Source organism: Heterocephalus glaber, unplaced genomic scaffold (assembly GCF_053883595.1).
Source record: "Heterocephalus glaber isolate CG9 unplaced genomic scaffold, H.glaber_assembly_v1.0 deba00001428, whole genome shotgun sequence".
NCBI classification, from domain to species: domain Eukaryota; kingdom Metazoa; phylum Chordata; class Mammalia; order Rodentia; family Bathyergidae; genus Heterocephalus; species Heterocephalus glaber.
This window is the reverse complement of record NW_028258293.1, coordinates 26,217,822-26,239,079: the sequence shown is the minus strand read 5'-3', so window position 1 is coordinate 26,239,079 and position 21,258 is coordinate 26,217,822. Positions and strand designations below refer to the sequence as shown.

General features: G+C 39.2%; 1 protein-coding gene across 3 annotated transcripts in view; it reads left to right on the top strand.

Moving 5' to 3' along the window:
- Window positions 1-21,258, top strand: part of Stim1 (stromal interaction molecule 1) — a 232,239-nt gene that overhangs the window by 185,920 nt on the left and 25,061 nt on the right. For all 3 annotated transcript variants that reach the window (XM_004863332.4, XM_004863333.4, XM_013064988.3), the window contains exons 4-5: window positions 3,098-3,209; window positions 10,059-10,174. In XM_004863332.4, coding sequence (XP_004863389.1) covers window positions 3,098-3,209; window positions 10,059-10,174 — 228 coding nt within the window. The remainder of the gene's footprint in view (window positions 1-3,097; window positions 3,210-10,058; window positions 10,175-21,258) is intronic.

The following is a 21,258-nucleotide window of genomic DNA, read 5'->3' as shown; positions in this document are numbered from 1 at the left end:
GATAGCAGCCATTCTTTCTGGGGTGAGGTGGAATCTCAGTGTTGTTTTCATCTGCGTCTCTCGAATGACCAGTGATGTTGAACATTTTTTCATATGTTTATTTGCTGCTTTTACTTCTTTGTCTGAGAAATGTCTGCTCATTTCAGATGCCCGTTTTTGAATTGGGTCTTTGAATGTGGGGTGTTCTGATTTTTTTCAGTTCTTTATATATTCTAGATAAAATTATTTTATATATTCTACTAAATTATTTTATATATTCTACTAAAATTATTTTAAAGGATAATTTTATGGTTATCCATTAAATAATCACAGTATATTATTGAAGGATGATTACCTATAGTGCTCCAGGTAAGGTAATGATGTGATTTGCCACGCTGTAAATGATCACTCAATAATTGTTTCAGTTAGAATTGGCTTCTGTTATGACAGAATATCCTCACAATCTGCTGTAAACAAAAGAGAGAAATTTACTTGTTGCACAAAGCTGAAATATCTATGAGTAGGGCTATTTATATGCATGTTCTGACCACGACCTAAATGATGTCATCTGGATTTGCCTCTCACCTCAGTTTTGCTTCTGTACAAAGGTTTTTAGCCTTAGAACCTAGGCTGTGGAGCCAGTCTGCCTGAGACAAAAATGGCTTTACTAGTTCCTAGTTGAGTAGCTTTGAAAACTTTATATAATCTTTCCATGTCTCAGTTTCATCATCTTTAAAATGAAAATAAAATGGTTTGTCTACTTTACATGGTAGTAGTAAAGATTAGTGAGTTAATGTATCTGAAGTACTTAGAATAATATATTTTAAATATTTAAAACATATAGGGAATGCTATATAAGTGATGGCTCCTTCAAATAATAACATTATTAATACTATAGTTTAGGAGCATTTCATCCAGACACCAGTATAATGGGAGAGGAAATCTGTACTCTATGGGTCAAACAAAAATCCTGGAATTTAGATTTGTCTTTCTTCCCTTCCTTCTACCTTCTTTACCTCCCTCTCTCCTTCCCTCACTTTTCTTACTTTTTTCCTTCCTTTGCCTCTTTCTTTCCTTTTCCCTTCACTCCCTAAATGATCCAAATTATATTTTTGTTTTTTACTTTTAGGTTACCTTCAAAATAAAAATATGAAATTGAAGCCTTCTCATAGTAAATTATCCTGATCAGTGTTGTCTAACAGAACATTCTGTAATATGGAAATGCATAATTTGTGTTGTCCAGTATGGTAGCACTAGTCACTTTTAGCTATTGAGCCCTTGATGGGTTGCTAGTGGCACTGAGAAAGTGAATTTTAATTTAATCAAATTTTAATGAATTTACATTTAAATAGCTACTTGTGGCTACTGGTAGCAACATCAATTAAGAGAATAGAGGCAAAGTGCCTAACATGCTCCATAGTAAGGACACAATAGATGTGGGAAGTGGAGGGATCTATACTTTCTGGCCTGAAAAGGGTGGAACCTTACTTAACTGACCAGAGCAACCGGTATATCCTAGGACAATGCTAATAAGCATGGCCATCAAGACCATTGACATAGCTTCAAATTTCTTCTGCCACTACATTCCACAATTTTATATTATAGACACATTAAATTTCACATATTTTCTTTGTACCTGCCTTCATTCTATAACAAGTGTCTTTTCCCACACACCCATGAAGTACTTCAGCTGATCTCTTATTGTCTTTTATGTTGTAATTCATAATCTTCTCTGAGGCTGTCCCTGAAGCCCTGGCAGTTATTCCCTTTCTTCTCTGTGCTTGCTGTATATTTTTTTGTCAGAGTCCATGCTTCAACTGATGCTATTTAGTTTTTTATCTCTTCCACTGGGTTAGGAACTAACTTCCTGCAGGTTTAACACGAAGTGGGCTTTTTATGAATGGTTAATTAGGTAGTTGGATGGATGGAAGAATGGTTCTCAACCCTGGTTACATTTACAATTTAAAAAATATTGTAAAATCAGGGCTGGGGATTTAGCTCAGTGGTTCTGGCGCCTGCCTTGCAAGCACAAGGTTCCAAGTTCGATCCCTGGTACCAAAAAAAAAAAAATTGCAAAATCAAAATTTTTAGATGTGAAATTTCACTGTGATTGTAATAAGAATATTTCTCTGATGACTAATAATGTTGAACATCCTTTCATGTGCTTATCAACTATTTTTTATAGCTTGTTCTTTGAAATGCCCATTAAAGTCTTTAAAAAAAATTTTAAATTAAAAAGATTAAGTATTTTAAAATCACTGTTACTGATATAGAACTTACACAAGACACACGTATTTTAAATATACAGTTTGATGAATTTTGATGGATGTTATCATTTGTGTAACTACAACCACATTCAAGATACAGAATATTTTCATTATCCCTAAATATTTGTACTCCTTCCCAGTCAATTCTGGCTCCATCCAATTATTAATCTGCTTTCTGTTGCTGTAGATTTGTTGTTTTAGGGTATCACACAAATAGATGCTGTTATGGCTTGTGTCAATGTTATGACTTGTGTCTAGATGTCCCCCCAAACCTCAAGCTGTCATAGGTGGGGCTTTTCAGAGGTGCCTGGATCTAGACTAAGTGATACTGGGATTAAGAGTGTGTGATTACTAAATTAGTCCACTGATTGGTTTGGCATAAGTCTAGGTGTGGATAATGGGAAGGCCCACCCTAGGTGTGAGTGCTACTTGCCCTAAGGGCATATAGCCTAGATAGAATATTAGGGACAGATAGAGGGCTGCTGTTTTTGCTTACTGCTGCTGCTTCTTGTCTTTTGCTGCCTCCTGCCTCCTCTGTGATGCCCCTCTGCCATGCCAGCCTGCCTTGGAGACAGCTGATTATGGACTGAAACCTCCACAAACTGTGAGACAAAATAACCTTTCCTCCTTTAACTTTAGGTATTGGATATTTTGTCCCAGCAATGAGAGAAGGAACTAAGACAGATCCATGTAACATGTACTTCTCTTTCCTACTTAGGATGTTATAAGCAAGAGAGATGTTAAACACACAAATACATGTGGTAAATGTTAAGGTCAACATGACCATAACAGTAAGTGCAAGCAGTGCTTGTCAATTTTGGAATAATGGTTTTACCTGTCTCTTTCCATAGTGTACAACTGGACTGTGGATGAGGTGGTACAGTGGCTGATTACGTATGTGGAGCTGCCACAGTATGAGGAGACCTTCCGGAAGCTGCAGCTCAGTGGCCATGCCATGCCAAGGTCAGGAGAAGATTTGGTTTTTCTCACTTAAGGGTGTGAGGAATGGATAGGGTGGCTCTCCCTTCAGGTTGCTCTGGTCAATTAAATGAGGCTTCATCCCTGTGATGACAGAGTCTATAGACAGATCTTCTCACATCTGTTGTGTGCTTGCTAAGCATGATGGGCCTTAGCATCCATTCTCATGTAACGTTCTTATTGATCCTGGGAATAGTATGACACCTGCCATTTATTGAGTGCTTAGTATAAGCCAGGCATTCTACTCAACACTTTATATACAGTATCTCATTTAATTCTTATATTAATTCTGTAAGGTAGGTATTATTGCATATAGATGATGAAACTGGTTAAGTAACTTTTCCAAGGTCACAAACATGGCTAGTTAGAGGCAAAAATGTGATTTGAATTTAGATCTGTGGTAGATCTAGATTCAAAGTCTGTGGTGTTTCTGTTTTCTTTTGCTGTCCCCCCACTAGCTGCTCTTTTATCACCCAGGAGCTTTGGGGCCCTTTTAGCCTCCCCTGGGTTATTGACACACAATTTATCTGCTCTAACAAAAATAGTGCAGAAGTAGGGCTGGCTGTCATTGTCCCTCTTATTTCTGGAATGAGTTCTCCAACAGCTGTTGTTTCTTAACTTTGCCTCTTTTATAGGCACAATATGCTAGGGTTTGGGCTGGGAGTGGGAAAGGATAGAGTACTGCTTGGACTTCTTTTTATATCAAAGTAGTGTCATATGTCATTCAGTCATTAATTCATCTACTTATTCATTCAATGAATATTTACCAGGTACCTGCCAGGCTCTTGGGTGCTGGGGATAAAGTTGACAACAACCTGCCTTTGCCCTCAAAGGGCTTACTGTCTGGTAATTGCTGATTATAATCTGTCATCTTATTATGTAGGTATGTCTGGTTATGAGGTTCATCAAAGGGGAAAGGGGAAGGTGAAGCTGTTGGATTGCCCACTCATTGCAGTCTTCAGCCACAGAGCTACCAGGCACTGTTGTCCAGGCCTAGCTGAGTTGGCTGTTCTCTCCTCTGCTGCCGACAACCTCTTCACAGATTTTCCCTACTCTGGAGAGAGTAATAACCTTAATATTTGTACCTCCTTTGTAGAGTACTTTCCTACCTACTATTTCTTTTTATTTTCTTGAAAGTATTTTACTTTAGATTGAAAAATGAACAGTTTCCACACTGTTCATTGCAAGATACACAATATTCATGAATACAATGCTGGTCATTTGAGGACATACTGTATATACACCTCAATTTCTCCTTCATGTTTTTTCTTTTAGAAAGATACTGTTTACCAAAAAGAAACTTCAGCAGTACAGGAAAAACTGTTTTCCCAATAAATTTACGAAAACCTAAGATTCCCAGTGGAATCAAGATTATCTTCCCTCTACCACCACCTTAATATAATCACATGCTTATCCTACCTATTATTTCAATTTTCACAATTCTGGGAGGAAGGAATTATTATTTCATCTTTTTTTCCCATTAAGTTTATTGGTACATTTTAGGTATAAAATACAGTTACATTCATAATTAGGATCTTGTACCCTTAAATGAGTATCTTGGTTCTTATTTTTTTCCCCTTCCCCTGCCCTCCCTTCACCCCCTCCACCCTTCCCTATTTGCAAAGATTTTGTTTCCATTTTTTTTCCTTTTCTCATATTTTTTCTTTTCCCTTTTTCCCTTTCCCCTACCCCTCCCACTTCCCCTGCACCTTTAGATCTTTTCTTCCTGTTACACAATATCAATTATACATTTTTAAAATTACAATATCAAGATCTAGGAAACATTACCACAGATTTTACAGAATTTAAAAGGATATAGAAAGCATATTACAAAAATCTGTTTTGAAATAAATTTGACAACTTCTAAGAAGTAACTTGGAAGACAAATTAATGAAACTAACTCTAGAGGAAATATAAAATTTGAATAGCACCTATTGAAGAAAGTATATTCCTAGCTTGAAAACCTACCTATATGACAACAGCAGGCTCATATACATTTTAACTGATAAATTATACCAAACAATTAAAGCAGAAAAAAGGAACACTTCTCCCCTCATTTTAGGAACTCAACATTGTGCTAATCCTAAAACTGGATAAAGATAATAGAAGAAAAAGGTATGAACATAGATAGAAATTTGTTTAACAAAACAAACTATTAGAAGTGAGATCTGGCAGTATGTAGAAAGTGGTTTTGTTATAGGGATGGCAGTGTTGGTTCAGCATTGGAAGATCCACCCCCAAAAGTCATCATTTAAACAGAGGAAAGGAAAAAGCCATATGATCCTGTCACTAGTTGGAGAAAAAGTATTGGACTAAATTCTACAGCTGTTCATGGTAAAAGCTATCAGGAGACTAGAAGTAGAACAGAACCTTCTCAACAGATTATAAAGACATGTACTCCATACTTCCAGTGAGAACGCTTTATATGAATGGAGAAGATACAATGCTTTCTCCTTAAGGTGGGGAACAAAGGCAGATATGCTTACTCTTTATCTGTCCATTAAACTTTGAAACCTAGTCCCCACCAAAATAGTCTGGCAATAAAATGACACAATTAGGATAGGATTGGCATGGTGGCATGGCAGAAGGAAAATCTTTATATGTAGATGAAATGATCATCTACAGAGAAAATACTAAGAAATCTCTAGGAGCCCCTAGAACTTTTATTTGAATTTAGCAGGATTAGAAAACACAAGGTATATATAAAAATTCAGGTGTATGCATACTTGCTATAAATGAAGAATTGGATATTGAAATTTAAAAGTTATGTAGGAATACAAAGGACCTAGAAAAGTTAAAAAAACCCAAAAAACAAAAACAGTGTTGGAAGACGTTTAGTACCTAATTTTAAGACTTCTTCTAAAGCTACAGTAATCAAGGCAGTGTTGGTGTAAGGAAAGACATACAGATCATTGGAATAAGACAGAGAATCTAGAAATAGAACCACACATATATGGTCCACTGAGTTTTGAAAGATTATTTAACATTAGCATTTTATAGAATATAAACTTAATTCAAGAGCCAAGGAAGAGATAGTGTTTTCAGCAAATGGCACTAGAACACCTGGTATCCGTATATAAAAAATTAACCTCAACCCTTTATTTCCATACATGAAAATAACTTGAAGGGATCTATGAACCTAAATATGAAAGTCTAAAAGTATAAAACTTTAAGAAGAAATTATAAGGGAAAATGTTTATGAAGTCAGGGTAGGCAAGAACTACCTAGTATACAAAAGAAATGCTGTATAAAAGAAAAAAAGTGATAAATGAGATTCCATCAAAATTTAGAACTTTAAATGACATCATTAAAATGGAAAGTAGTCAGACCATATTTACAATGCATATAACCTATGACCAGAATATATGAAGAATTCTTAGAGCTCATTAATAGACAACCCAATTAAAAAATAGACATAAGATGATAAATAGCCAGTACAGCACAAGGAAAAGTTTGCAACTCTAGAATCAGAAAAATACTAATCAGTACAATAACAAGATTGAATTATACACTCATTAGGGAGATGAAGTTCAAAGTTTTAAAAGCCTCATCATGACTTTTTCTTTTTGTTGGATTCTCCCCCTTTGCGTTTAATTGGTCACACCCAATGGATTCATTCTGCTGGGTTTCCTGGGGTTGTGGTCCTCATTGTCTTTTCCTAGCGTATTGTCTAAAATTTTTTGGAGTGCCGGTTTGGTATTCGTGAAGTTCCTGAGGTGCTCTTTATCATGAAAGTATCTTATTTCTCCATCAATTTTGAAAGATAGTTTTGCAGGATACATCAGTCTGGGTTGGAGGCTGTTTTCCTTTAGGGCTTGAAATATATCACTCCAAGCTCTTCTTGCCTTGAGGGTTTGCATTGAGAAGTCTGCTGTGATTCTGATGGGCTTTCCTTTGTATGTGATTTGTTTCTTTCCTCTCAGTGCTTGTAGAATTTTGTTCTTCTGTTGGATTTCTGGAATCCTAACTATTATATGCCTATGTGTAGATTTTTTTTTGATCAAGGCTATTTGGAGTCCTATATGCCTCACTTATCTGTATGTCAAGTTCTTTTCCCCTCCTTGGGAAGTTTTCTGCTATCACTTCTGTGAACAGTTTTTTTTATATCATCTACACTCTCTCCTGTTTCTTCATTGACTCCGATCAGTCTTATGTTATTCTTCCTTGTATCGTCTAGCAGCTGCTGGATTGATTTCTTGTGATCCCTTATAATTTTAAAGCAATTTTTCTTTTCCTGGTCACTAATTGCAATCTTATCTTCTATATCTGAAATTCTGTCCTCACATTGGTTCATTCTGCTGTGTAGACTTTTAATGGAGTTTTTAATCTCCCAGAAATCTGTTGAATCTGTTTTATGGATTCCATTTATTTCCTATGTTGGGATTCCATTATGTTCCTCAGCTCCTCTATTTTTTTATCTGTGTACTCTTTAGATTTATTAATCATGTCTGGCACTATAGGCACAATCTCTGCTGTTATCTGAGAAATTATTTCTGATTTCATTTTTTCCAGATCCTCTTTTTTTGCCAGTTCAGGGAGTCCAGGTGGTTTAGTATCAGATTGTTCCATCTCATTTCCCTTTGGGGTTGCTGTAGGTGATTTGGAAGTCGTTTTTTGAGGCTTGTTTACGTTTCTTCTCATTTCAATGTGGGGAGGTGCTGCTATCACTCGTGCAGCTCACCTCCTCTGCCTTGGGAGTGGTAGAATGGTGACTGGGGAGCCTCCTCCTGGGCACTGGGATTGGCTCACCTTCTCTGCCCTGGGAGTGGTGGAATCTATTACTTCATCTTTTGGGTGAGCAAATTGAACTCTAGAATTTTATAATTTATCCAGGCTGGTAAATGGCAGAGCTAGGATTTGAACCCAGATCTTCCTGGTTCTAAACGCCCTGCTTTTTTCACTGCATCTTCATCCTGTGCCCTGTGATTCAAGGTAGTCTTCCTTGCAATATTCAGTTTAGTTCTAGTTGATAAAACTTCGCCAAAGATACACATACTTGCCATGCTTTCTGCTAGTTCTTGAAAACAAAAAGTACCAGACCTGACTCCTGACTTGAGAGACTCCATATTTATTACAAGAGTCAGACAAAGGAATAGGTGATTGACCATAAAACTCTAGGATGTAGGTTTCTTTCTTGCTACTCCCAAAAGTAGCAGTATTGCCTTGTGTATCCCTGAACCATTTCTTTAGAAGAAATAGCTATGACTTGGATTAAAACTATAAAACATAGGATAAAACGTTCTCAGGTCATGAATTCACTTAATCCTCCTGTGGCTAGGATTAGAGCCAAGACCAGGTTCAGCCAGGCTTGGCACAGGAGTAGAAGAAGATGGCAAGCTGTGACACCTTAGTTACAGCAGGAAGCGTGGAGTTTTCAGTCCCTAGGGTAGAGTAGGGGTGGTTCCAGGCCCATTACTAGCTAGCATGTATAACAGGAACAATCTAGTAGATTTGTATTCATTCTCTTGGTTTTCCACTTGCGTATGACTTTGGGCAAGTTACTCAACTCTGTCTCAGTTTTCTTATATACAGATGGGAGCTAGTAATACAATGATTTCTTAAGGTTGTTGTGAGGACTAAATGAGATATTGTATGTAAAATGTCAGAACAGTACCAGATAACAGTACACAGTTCCTTAGTAAATGCTAGTTCCTTTCTCTTTTCACTCATTGCTTAGAAGTAGATGGCATTCCAGTTCATAGGTGTAAGTAGATTGCTCATCAGTAAATAGACAGTAGAAAATATGCTAATGTTTATTTTGATTAGTCAGACAAAGTCTAGCACAACTAGTAGAAGTGATCTAAAAGAGAGCCCTAAAAACTCCTAGGTTTATAGCAAACATCTGATTTTACAAAGAAGGAAACTGAGGTAGTTCCTAGGGAGAAACCAAGCAGCTTATGATCAGACAGGGGAGTCACTGGTAGAACTGAAGCCTTTCCTGAACTCCTGATCACAGTGACTCATTTCCTGTCTTGTAGGTGGGCTTTTTAAGGCCAGAGGAGGAAGTAGCTGCTCTGGTTTGCTGAGATAGGAGTGTGAACTACACATTGTGATATCACAAATTTTTCTTCTGCCTGGAGAAATAAAGCTATATATCAGAAAAGAGCACCAACCTTACAGTGTGGTTTAGGGTTAACTATTCACTTATGAGACCCAGATGAATGGTTTTTTAGCCTTTCATATCTTATATCCCTTCCTTCTATACTCACTGTGTTCCAGCAAGAGAAATAATGTCCAGTTTTTCCTAGGTCCTTTTCTTGTTTACAGACTCTGTCTCATTAAAGTTATCATTGACAGTGTAGTCGAAGGTCATAGCAAATTACAGTAACCTTACTGGAAGTAAATTGTATTGCAGTGACTCAAATACATGCTAACAGGACTAACTCAATTTTTATTATCAGCAGGTTTATATATATAATGATACTAGGTTAAGATTAGAATTATTCACAAGTCCCCAGAATCACTGGGTCATCTGGCATGACATTTTGACCTGGGCTGTACAGGAAAGTGCATTTATAAGTACTGGGAAGTGGACATAGATTATATATAGGAAAATCCCAGGAAGGAGAAGTCCAACAGAAAATTTATAGATGGATGTAGGAATTATCACAGATGGGCAATCCTTTGAGGGTAGGGTTCTTAGGATATGGGGAGAGTGAACAAATTCTTAGTAAATGTTGTGTGCCTTTCCGTATTTCTGTTGAGACTCTGTTCTGAAGTTCAGAGGGGAGCAATCAGCAAGAGCTGAAAGTGTTCTGGATGAGATGGGAAATCCTACTGAAAAACTTCTTGCCTTTGCTGTCAGGAACTGACCCCTGCTCTTTGCCCCAACAGGCTAGCTGTAACCAACACCACTATGACAGGGACTGTGCTGAAGATGACAGACCGGAGCCATCGGCAGAAGTTGCAGCTGAAGGCCTTGGACACAGTGCTTTTTGGACCTCCTCTCTGTGAGTCCTGTGTTAAGTACTGCTGTGCTATGGAACCCAAAACTGCTGGAGTATGTGAGCTGAAACCCTGGGTCTCCTAAGCACACCTGCAAGGCAACTCCTTCACTATTTCCACTGGCAATGAGATAATGAAGCAGTCTTCTATTTTAGGCCAGCCAGATATCAACTTCCGTTCTTTAAATACTTTAAGGAAATACTGTGTCTGTGGGGTGTGGTGGTGCATACAAGTAATCCCAGCACTTGGGAAGCTGAGGCAGGAAGACTGTTCTTAAGTTCAAGGCCAACATGGGCTACATAGTGAGTTCAAGGCCAGGCCAAACTACATAGGGAGACTCTGTCTCAAAACCCAACCAAACAAACAAACAAAAAAACCCCCTACTTTCTGCTTTTGGAAGACCTGGATGAATCACAATCTTCTTTAAGGGATAAAATGAGCATTCTAGGGCTGAGGAGGTAGCTCAGTGATAGAGTGCTTGCCTAGTAAGTGTGAAATCCTAGGTTCAGTCCCCAGCACCACATATTAAAAAAGTGTTTTCTAGGACTGGGGATTTAGCTCAGTGGTTTCGTCCCCTGCTGTGCAAGCGCAAGGTCCCAAGTTTGATCCCCAGTACCAAAAAAAAAAGTGTTTTCTAGACAGGTGCACAGACAATGCTTTTTTTTTTTTTTTTTGGTGGTGCCGGTTATCGAACTTGGGTCCTTGCGCTTGCCCAGCAGGCAGCAAAACCACTGAGCTACATCCCTGGTAATGTTTTTGAGGCCCAGAGGAAGTATAGAGAAGGCATCCCATAAAAGAGGTGGTATATGACCTCTGTCTTTAAGGACAGACAGAGCTTTATTCCATGGATGTACCAGAAGAGGCCATTCTAGATGGAAGAAACAACCTGAACAAGAGTACAAAAAAAAAAAAAAAAAAAAAAAAGGAAAGGAAGGAAAGGTGTGCTTAGTTGCTCAGGGGTGTTAAGTAACCCATAAGAGGGTGAATGTCATTTAGTTCTTACCTGTTCTTACCATACCCATGAAGAGTAAAGAAGCTGATGGCTGGATATCTTTGTGTTCTTGAATGACCAGTGAAGACTAATGGGCTTTCCTGGAGCAGTAGAGACATACTCAGGCCTAAGAAAGGTTAGTCTCTTCAGCCAGGTCCTAATTGAGAACATTAAGTATTTTTTAGTCTCTTGCAATGTACATAGTAGGAATGGACATCCCTGCCATCCTTTTTCTTATTTTAAGTGAACAGAGTGGTAAGATTTCTTAGGAAATTAGCTTGACCACACAGATTCTTAGGACCCACTCTCTGCCCTTTGGGAGCTGCTGGCTTTAGTGGAGGGTGCCAGAATGCTGTAGAGACAGGATCTAGTCCAGAGAAGTAACTGGCAGGCAGATCAGAGGCAATACAGTTCCCTGTCCATGGGTGTGACTTGGTACGTGCCCAAGCTGATCTCTCAATACAGGTGGGTCTATGCTTTTTGAAAGTGTGAGATAGATAGAATAACCTGGAAGAAGACTGTTCCTCCACCTGCTTTGTTCCTTTTTCAGTGGAGTTTTAGGATACATTTCCTCACCAGTCATTGACAGATGTTGAGTAAATGACACAATGAATGGCTGTACTTTTTATGTGAGGCCTACCCTCTGTACTGATCAATGGCCTTCCATTCATTAACATTTGTTGAGCACCTGTACATGTCAACAATACAGTCAATGGTCAACAAATATAGTAAATGTTATAGCTATTGTATAAGTCTTTGCAGAGTTTAGTTGAGGGTACAAAATAGGGAGGGATTTCCTATTGGAGTTCAGGAAGCTTTATGGAAAATGTAATTCTTGAACTGAGATTTGAAAGATGGGAAGTAGCCTTATTAAACTAACCATTATCAGCATGCACCCCTCTTTTTTTATACCACCAAAAACACTTACTCCAGAAGAATTATACCCAGCAGTAAAAGTTGGGCCACTTTTGCAAAGGCTCTTCTCTGCCATCCACCAAGGGGATGCCTCAAGCAGCCTGCAAGTCTTCTAAGATACATTATCAGGTCATGTGTGTTCTATGTCAAAGCAGGGATTTACAGTCTGAAAGGGTACTTTAGATACTTCTGGTCAAAAGGCAGGATTCTTTCTGGAAAAGTCAGCTAGCATGCTTACCAAAATCCTGTCTCCATGATACTGGATCCAGGAGATCAGAGTCTGTGAGGTGGGGGCCCTAGTGGAGCAGATTAGACTGATGCTAGGTCATGGGTATTTTTCTTTTAGGCCCATTTCATGCAGCCTGTGTACTATGCATTCTCTAAACAAAGGGAGATCAGAGATGAGAAGATTACTCTGTTCCTGAGATAGACAGAACAGAGATGTTAAAGCTAAGTATAATGGTCAGCCATGGTGGTGCACACCTGTAATCCCAGCACTCAGGAGGCTGAGGCAGGAGGATCACTGCAAATTCAAAGCAAACCTAGGCTAATAGTGAGTTCAAGGCCAGCCTGAACTATATAGCGAGACCCTGTCTCAAAAAAACAAACCAAACAAACCAAACCACATCTCCACCAAAAGCTAAGTACATATTTCATACAAGCTAGGATAGCTATAATGATAAAAATAATACTAGTTTTTAAAAATTGGAAAATAACTAATGTTGGTGAGAACATGAAAAATTTAAACCCTTTTACCTTGGCTGGTGAGAATGCAAAATGATTCACTTACTGTGAAAAACAGTCTGGTGGTGCCTCAAAGAGTAAACATAGAATCATCACCACATAACCCAGCAATTGTACACCTAGGTGTGTATCCAGATAATTGAAACAGGTACTCAAGCAAGTACATGTACACACAGGTTCACAGCACCAATCACAAGAACCAACAGGTAGAAGTAGCCCAAATGTCAATTAATGGATAAAGGGGTAGATTTTGTTATACAGTATAGATGTAATGGAGTATTATTCAGCCATAAAATGGAATGAAGTTCTGATACGTGCTAACTGTGGATAAACTTGGAAAATATTATGCTAAGTAAATGACAGACACAGTCTGTAATCCCAGCTACTCGGGAGGCTGAGCCAGGAGGATCACGAGTTTGAGTTCAGCCTGGGCAACATAATGAGACCCTGTCTCAAAACAAAACGAACTTTAAACAGAAGAAATATAAAAAATGCCTAGTATTGCAAAGGATGGGGGGACAATGGAAAGACACAGATGACCACATATTGTATGTTTCTACTTTATAAAACATCTAGATTAGATAAATCCATAAAGACAAAATGCAGATTTCTGGTTGACAGAGGCTGGAGAAAGGAGGGAGTGGGGAGAAGCTACTTAATGTGTAAGAAATTTTACTTTGGAGGAATAGACATGTTTTAGAACTAGATAGAGGTGGTGATTGCATAACATTGTGAATGTACTGTATGCCCCCAATTGTTTATTTTTTTAATTTTTATTTTTACTAGTACATACTGATTACATTCATCATGGGGAATTGCTACATTTACATGATATATCTTTTGTTTGTTTGTTTTGTTGTTATTTTGAGACAGGGTCTCACCATGTAGTACAGGCTTGAACTCACTGTGTAGCATGTGCTGGCCGTGAACTTCCTGTGATTCTCCTGCCTCAGCCTCCTGAGTGCTGGGGTTACAGGCATGTGCCTCCAAACCCAGAGACATGATACATCTTAATTCTTTTTATGCCTTCTTCCTCTCCCCTCCCTCACTTTAAAATAGTTAATTCTATGTTATGGAACTTTTGCCTCAATAAATTATTTTTTAAAAAAATCTAATCAAGGGCCAGGGATTTAGCTCAGTGGTTCTGCCACCTGCCTCGAAAGCACAAGGTCCTGAGTTCGATCTCCGGTACCAAAAAAAAAAAAGAAAAAAAGAATCTAAGCAAAACAAAAAGTAAATAAATTGCACTTCATCAAAATTAAAAAAGTTTTGTGCTTCAAAGAAAACATCAAAAAAACCAAAGAAGGCTGAGGCAGGAGGCTCATTGTGAATTTGAGCCCAGAAAAAAAAAAAAGAGAGAAAAGAAAAAACAAAGAATACATCAAGAAAGTGAAGATAATCCACAGAATGGAGAAAATATTTACAATTATTTTTCTGACAAATCTCTACTGTCCAGAATTTAAAAGGATTTCTAAAACTCAATAAAAATAAAACCCAGTGAAAAAATGGATGAAGAATTTAAACATATATTTCTCCATGACCAATGTCTTAGTTACTTTTTGTCATTGCTGAGTCAAAATACCTGACACCCAAGGTTAAAGGGGGAAAGGCTTATTTGGCTTTCAGTTTGTAGAGGTTTCAGTCCATAATCAGCTGGCAGGGAGGCAGAAGGGCAACAGTTCATAGTGGCGGAAGACATCAAAAACAACAACAGACCTTAACAGTGTCTTCCTACCCCTTTAATCTTATTCGGACTACTTAGGGCAGGTAGTACTCACACCCTTAATTCTAGTGCTCTTGGGCCTAGCATTGCACCATGAATCAACACAATCTAGATTCAGACACCTCCAAAATAGCCCCCCATCTCATTCACATGAGGCTTTAGGGGGACATCTAGACACAAGCCATAACAACCAATATGTACCTTACATGATGGTCAACATCATTCATCTTCAGGGAAATGCAAATGTGCAAACCCAACCAGAATGGGGTCTTACAGCTCACCTTCTAAGTTGACTGTAATAAAAAAATAGGTAATATCCAGGTGCAGTGGCATAAACTTATAACCTCAGCTACTTGGAAGGCTAAGGCAGGAAGATCATCAATTTGGGGCCAGACTGGGCAACTTAGTGAAACCCTCTCTCAAAAATTAAAATTAGAAGGGCCAGGGATTTAGTTCAGTGGTGCCATCGCCTGCCTTGCAAGCACAAGGTCCTGAGTTCAATCCCTGGTACCAAAAAAAAAAGAAAGAAAGAAAGAAAAGAGAGGGGACTAGGGATGTAGCTGCTCTGCAGTGGTAGGGCACTTGTGTAGAATGCGTGACGCCATGGGTTCAATCCTCTGCCCCCCCCCATACACAATAATAGAACAAAAACAGAAAAACTGCCCCCTCCAGAAAAGATACATAATAATAACAAGTGTTGTAAGAATGTGTGGAAATTAGAATAATAGTCAGAAAAGTAGAAGCACCCCAAATGTCTATTAACTGATAAATGGAAAAATAAATGTGGTATATGCATACAGTGGAATAATAATCATTGGTCATAAAAAGGAATGGAGAACTATACAGGCTATAGACATGGATGAATCTGAAAACTTTGTCCTAACTGAATGAAGCTAATCACAACAGGTCACATAGTCTAAGGTTTTATGATTTCACATATCCAGAATAGTCAAATCCATGGAGACAGAAAATAAATTAGTGCTTTCCAGAGTTAGGGAGCATGGGAAATGGAATATGACTGCTAATGCATATGAGATTTTTTGGGGGGCTAATCATGTTCTAACATTAATCAAGCATATGATGTACAACCTTGTGAGTATACTAAAACCATTGAATTGTTTGTTTATTTTTGTGGTACTGGGGATTGAACTTGGTCCTTTGCACTCTGCTACATCCTCAGCCCTTTTTATTTTAAAATTTTACAAAAAACATTTTTGGTAATGGGTACTGATTTCATGGCCTTTGCACTGAGCTGCAGCCACCACCCTTTTTTATTTTTTATTTTGAGATAGGGCCTCACTAAGTTCCCCAAGCTGGGCTCCAACTTGCAATCCTTCTATCTCAGCCTCCTGGCTGATTTGTATATTTTAAAGGAGATAATTTTAGGATTTTAAAGTCTCTATATCTCTATAGTAAAATAATACAGTTTGAATTTGTAATTCCTAGACTTTCATCCTGAGAACTTCTTTATAAACTTTAGGAGGGCTTGGGCTGTAGCTCTGTGGTGCTGGGCCTGGTGGGCAAGCGCAAGGTCTTGAGTTCAATTTCCAGTACAGAGTTTGGGGACTTGAGGAAAGAACCCTGAACAGACAGTGAGGAGCCCTTAGACTCTTTTGAAAATTGCCACTGTTTGACCTTGGGTAGGTCACTTTTCTCAGGGTGTATTTTATGATTTGAGTCATGAGGAATTGGGCTAAAGGATCCTTATTGTTCCATTAGCTATGACATTCCATGATTTGGGGGAGAAACCTCTTGCTTGATAAGGATCTGTGGAAAAGACAGGAGGTCTCTTTCTTCTTGGGGGTCTACATCCTGTAATTCTGGGAATTCTATACTGTACTTAGAACTTGCCTTATCAAGTAACCTGACATTTTCATTCTGCCTTAACTAAGGTTTCTTCATGTGTGAAGTGGACTTAAAGGCTCTTACTAGATCTCTCATTCAAGGATTCTGAGAGTTGGATGTACTCTTGAAAGCTAGGATTTTGGAAGCTAACAGCTGTCCTGATGGCAAATATTGTTTTTACATGTCCTTTTTGTTTGTTTGTTTGTTTGTTTGTTTTGGTACCGGGGATCGAACTTGGAACCTTGCGCTTGCGAGGCAGGCGCCAGAACCACTGAGCCAAATCCCCAGCCCACATGTCCTACTTATACTTGTTAAAGGAAAATTGCCAGCTGGAGCCTGAGAAAAATACAGGGAAACTGTTTGGCAGGAGACTTCTGCAAGAGTGGGCCTCTGCCTGATGGGTGCCTGCAGAGAATCCTTGGATTCATGCCTCTTGGGCCCTGCTTTCCTTCCTGGGCACAGACTATCACCCCTCTTTCTCGTTTCAACACCATACAGGACTTAGAGTGAGGTCTGCACTGGCGCTGACCTGAGCTCTAAACCTAAGCTGAGAGACCACAGACACTCAGGCCCTACTATAAGTCATGTAGCAGTCACCCCTAAAAAACTAGACCAGTTATGGCTGCCACCCATGGTCACCTTGCTCAGCCTTGATGAAAATCCTGTCATTGCTCTGAGGCTTGAGAAATCTCTGATCAAAAGTTTGTTATGCAGGCCTGGGGATTTGGGTCTGGTGCTGTCGCCTGCCTCACAAGCGCAAGGTCCGAGTTTGACCCCAGGTACTGGAAAAAAAAAGTTTTTGTTATGCAGTAGAGGGCCTGCTGAGGGAGCAGGCATCATCTGCATACAGCAGCCTCAGCTTGGGAAGGGGAAGAGGGATCAGACTGGCTTCATCTCAAAGTCGAAGGCATACTCAGTCCTCCCCATGTGACCGCAGAGCAGCACATAGCCCCATTGGGGCTCTCTGAACAGTGATAGCTGTCAGGAGTTAGGCGTGTTTAGAGAAACAAAGTCTTCATGGAAGGACAGTGTCCAGTTTGAGACCTAAGCTGACGTCTCACTGTGGTAGCAAATCATCCATTGAAGAGACTTTATACTTTCTGTAGATAATTTCTCAGAAAAATTGAAGCTCAGGAAGATGGGGTATGTTTTTAGAGGCCATTCATCTTTTAAGTGTAAGAGCCATGAGCAAACCCACACCTTTAACTTACATTTCAATGCTCTTTTCTATTGTATTATCCACCTTCTATTTCTGTTGGAGGAAATAATACATAAAGAATTCTAGCCAGGGATTTAGCTCAGTGGTTTCACCACCTACTGTGCAGGTGCAAGGACCAGAGTTCAATCTCTGGTAACAAAAAAAAAAAAAAAAAAAGAAAAGAAAAAAGAGAATTCTAGTCTTGAAACTTTATCACTAAGTAGCTTTGTGATTTGGGGCACATTCCTAAGGTTCATTGTGCCTCATTTTCTCCTAAATAAATATTAGCTACTATTTCTATGGTATGCCTGCTGTATACTTTGTCCTAGGGTAGAGGCAAATATGTCTTTTTTATTTTTAGCAGGAAACTGAGAAGGGAGGACAGAGGGAGAAGAGAGAAAAAAAGAGAGAAGAAAAAAGACAGATAGGCACCAAGAGAGCAAGAGACCTGGGGAGTAATTATCTTCTTCAGTGACTCAGATAATAGCAGAAAGTTCCTAGTGAGCAGGAGTGACGGCAGAGTTTGTGTTGGTCTCTCTTGCTGCATTTCTCTCTCTCTCTCTGTCTCTCTCTCTCTCCCTCCTTTTAAACGTTATCCAAGATGGTTTTTCTATTCTCTATTCAGGCTCCATCCTTTCCTCTGGAAACCTACAACCCTCTTTACCTGCTATTTTTGTTTCTTAAACAATCTGTTTCCTTGGCTTTCACCCTTTACTGGCTCTTTGAGCATAGGTACAGTGCTGTTCATCTGTCCTCAGCTTTCATCTTAAGACTCAGCAAAGAATAGTAGGTACCAGGAGATGTGTATAAAAGTTATACAGAAGGAGGCCACACCTCTCCAGACTACATAAAAGAGGGAACTTGGGAGAGGAATCTGGCCCAGTTTGGTTTTGGGGAGAATTGCTACTTATAGAGTGCCTATGAATAGTTAAGGCAGCTAAAGCATTTGTTGGGTTGTAACTGGAAGGGAGGAGTGCCCAGGAGTAGGTCTTACAAGTTAAACAGACACCCCCCCACCCCACCCCCACACAGAAGGCTGTGTAAATGACAAAAGACATTTGTAGCATGTATTTAGGCAGACCGAAGGCAGGCCGGGATGCATATTTGTATCTCTCAGTGTACTGTGGGGAGTAGAGAGAGTGGAGAGAATTGATTGGGAGAGAGGATTCTAGAAGGTGATAATATTTGAAGGCCCACTTTTTCAATCTTAACTGGTACCCTGAAAATTCTCATCATTGCCTTCGACTCTGTTAATGTGTTGTCCGTATCTCTTTTATTTACACCCTTCATCTCCTCCTCAGGTCTGGTGGTGTTAACAGTTGACCTCATTTTGCTAAAATGTTTTGCAGCATTTAGACTGGTAATTCTGCCATCTTGACATACTCCAGGTCCCAACCTGTTTCACCTAGCAGGCTACATCTGCTTTCCAAAATGTGGTCACTGCCACACTGCCTTGCTGGTGTTGAGTGAGTGTGAGGTAGATTCTGAGAACTGGGTTTGTGTAGGGGCTGTGGGTTATAGCTGGACATACACTTCTGTCCTTAGAAGCTGGTATTTTTTTTGGTACTGGGGATCTAATTCAGGTCCTTGCACTTGCGGGGCAGGCGGCAGCACCACTGAGCTAAATCCCCGGCCTGAAGCTGGTATTTTTTTCCTCCATATGTACTTTGTATTGTACTACCCTTTTCTGCTAAGACCTTCCTCCATTCTTCCCTTTTTGTTTACTTTTCACCTTTGCTGAATAACTGCCCTGGTCAAATGCTATACTAAGAATAGGGTTATTGAGATAAATAAGGAACTCACAGACTATCAGAAAATGACTGACATGAAAGATGAAACACAGCCAGGCATGGTGACACACACCTGTAATCTCAATACTCTGGGAGGCTGAAGCAGGAGGATTGCAAGTTTGAGCCTAGCCTGGGTAATTTAGTAACTTAGCAAGGGCCTGTCTCTGAAAAAAGGGAAGGAAAAAAAGGGGGTGGGGAGAGCTAGGGATGTAACTCATTGTGAAGGCCCTAGGTTCAATCCCTTGTACTTCCCAGAAAAAAAGTTGAAAAATACTCAAGGTAGTCCCTGAGATAGCAAGACACCATCCAAGTTTACCTGGGGAATCCTAGACTGGGGGAGCAGGAATGGAGGTACTCTGTGGACTACTAGTAGGGCAGAAAGGTGTAAGAATTGAACAATGGAAAGGAATTATAATGGGATAAGATACAACCAGACTCTTGATTTGCTTGTTTTCTCCTCTTTTTCTAAACCAGGATTCATGTATTTCCTAGGAGCTTGGGGTTCAGCTCAGGCTCCTATGAAGGGACCTGACAATTTCTACATCTGCTTCTCCAGCTCCTTCACCTTCTTTAAACTCCACATCCACATTCTTTACTACTTCCTGGATAGGTCCATCTGAATATTTCCAAGACACCTCAAAGCACTTTGCATATACTTATATATTCTGTCTCTTCAATAATTCTATGATAATACTTTTTGTAGTCGAGGGAGCTGAATTCCAGATAGAAGTGAGTTTCATAATAAAATGGGGCAGAGGCTAGCATAGAGCCCAGACTTCCTAACACTTAGTACAGGATTCTTGGTATAATGTCATAAAAATTTCTGTATTTCATGCTGTTTTTATTTAAAGGACTGGCCATTTGGTCTTTGGATTTTCACTGCTCTAATACAGTAACATGGTCATCTCCCAGGATGTTGCTTATGGCAAGTCAGCCCTTGGTGCTTATCAACTCACTCAAGTTAGATCAGGATAACATAGATAATTCCATGGTGAGAGACGTTTGCATGTAACTAAGCAGAAATAAAACTCACTTCATGAATATGAAAGTTGCGGTGAGAAAATGTGTAGAGGAAAGACAATGTAGCCAGGTAAATATGGATTTAAATACGGCTGTCATTTTTTTGTGAGCTCCAGCAAGTCAGTGTCTCTTATGGAAATTCAGATTCCTAGTTTATAGGTTATGAGTTCTAGTACCCTTTCTTATAGAGTAGGTGTGAGGATTAGAAAATATGACTATCATTGCCTGATGCATTTTATTTTTTCTCTATTCTCTTCCTTTTTCTAATGTGGATTAAGAGGAGTGAGATAGTATCACACTTGAGGCTTATCAGTAAAGATTCAATTTCACAAAGATTTATTGAGCACCTTCTGTGTGGTGGTTGATGTGCTGGGCACAGGCATACATACAAGTGATGATCACTAGGAACCATGAGTAAGTCAGCCAAGCTTAGTAGCTCATGGGATGTGGAAGACAGTATACCTGGGCTTCAGCTGTGCATTTGACAAGGCAGGGAGTGGATAGAATAGGTGCTTATACATTTAAATGGAGTCAGAGCTGATTGGAGGAATCCAGAGGATGCTGAAAGATCAAACAGTATTACTTTAGAAGCAGTGGGGTTGGAAGGAGACTGTTAGATTTTTTTGTTGGCCCTGGTCATTCACTAGTTTCATGACTTGGATGAGAATATAAAGTTGGTCAAAATAATAGAATTTGGTTCCATATCAATCTGAATAAGATAGCATTAGAGTCTGAATGAAATATCTAGGCCCAATCTGCCTGGCACCTTGCGAATTTTGTAGTTTGGGGAATAATAGGAGGAAGGTTGTCATTTCATTGAATCTTGTTTGAAAAAGGGAACCTTGGACTTTTGTTAAGAATAT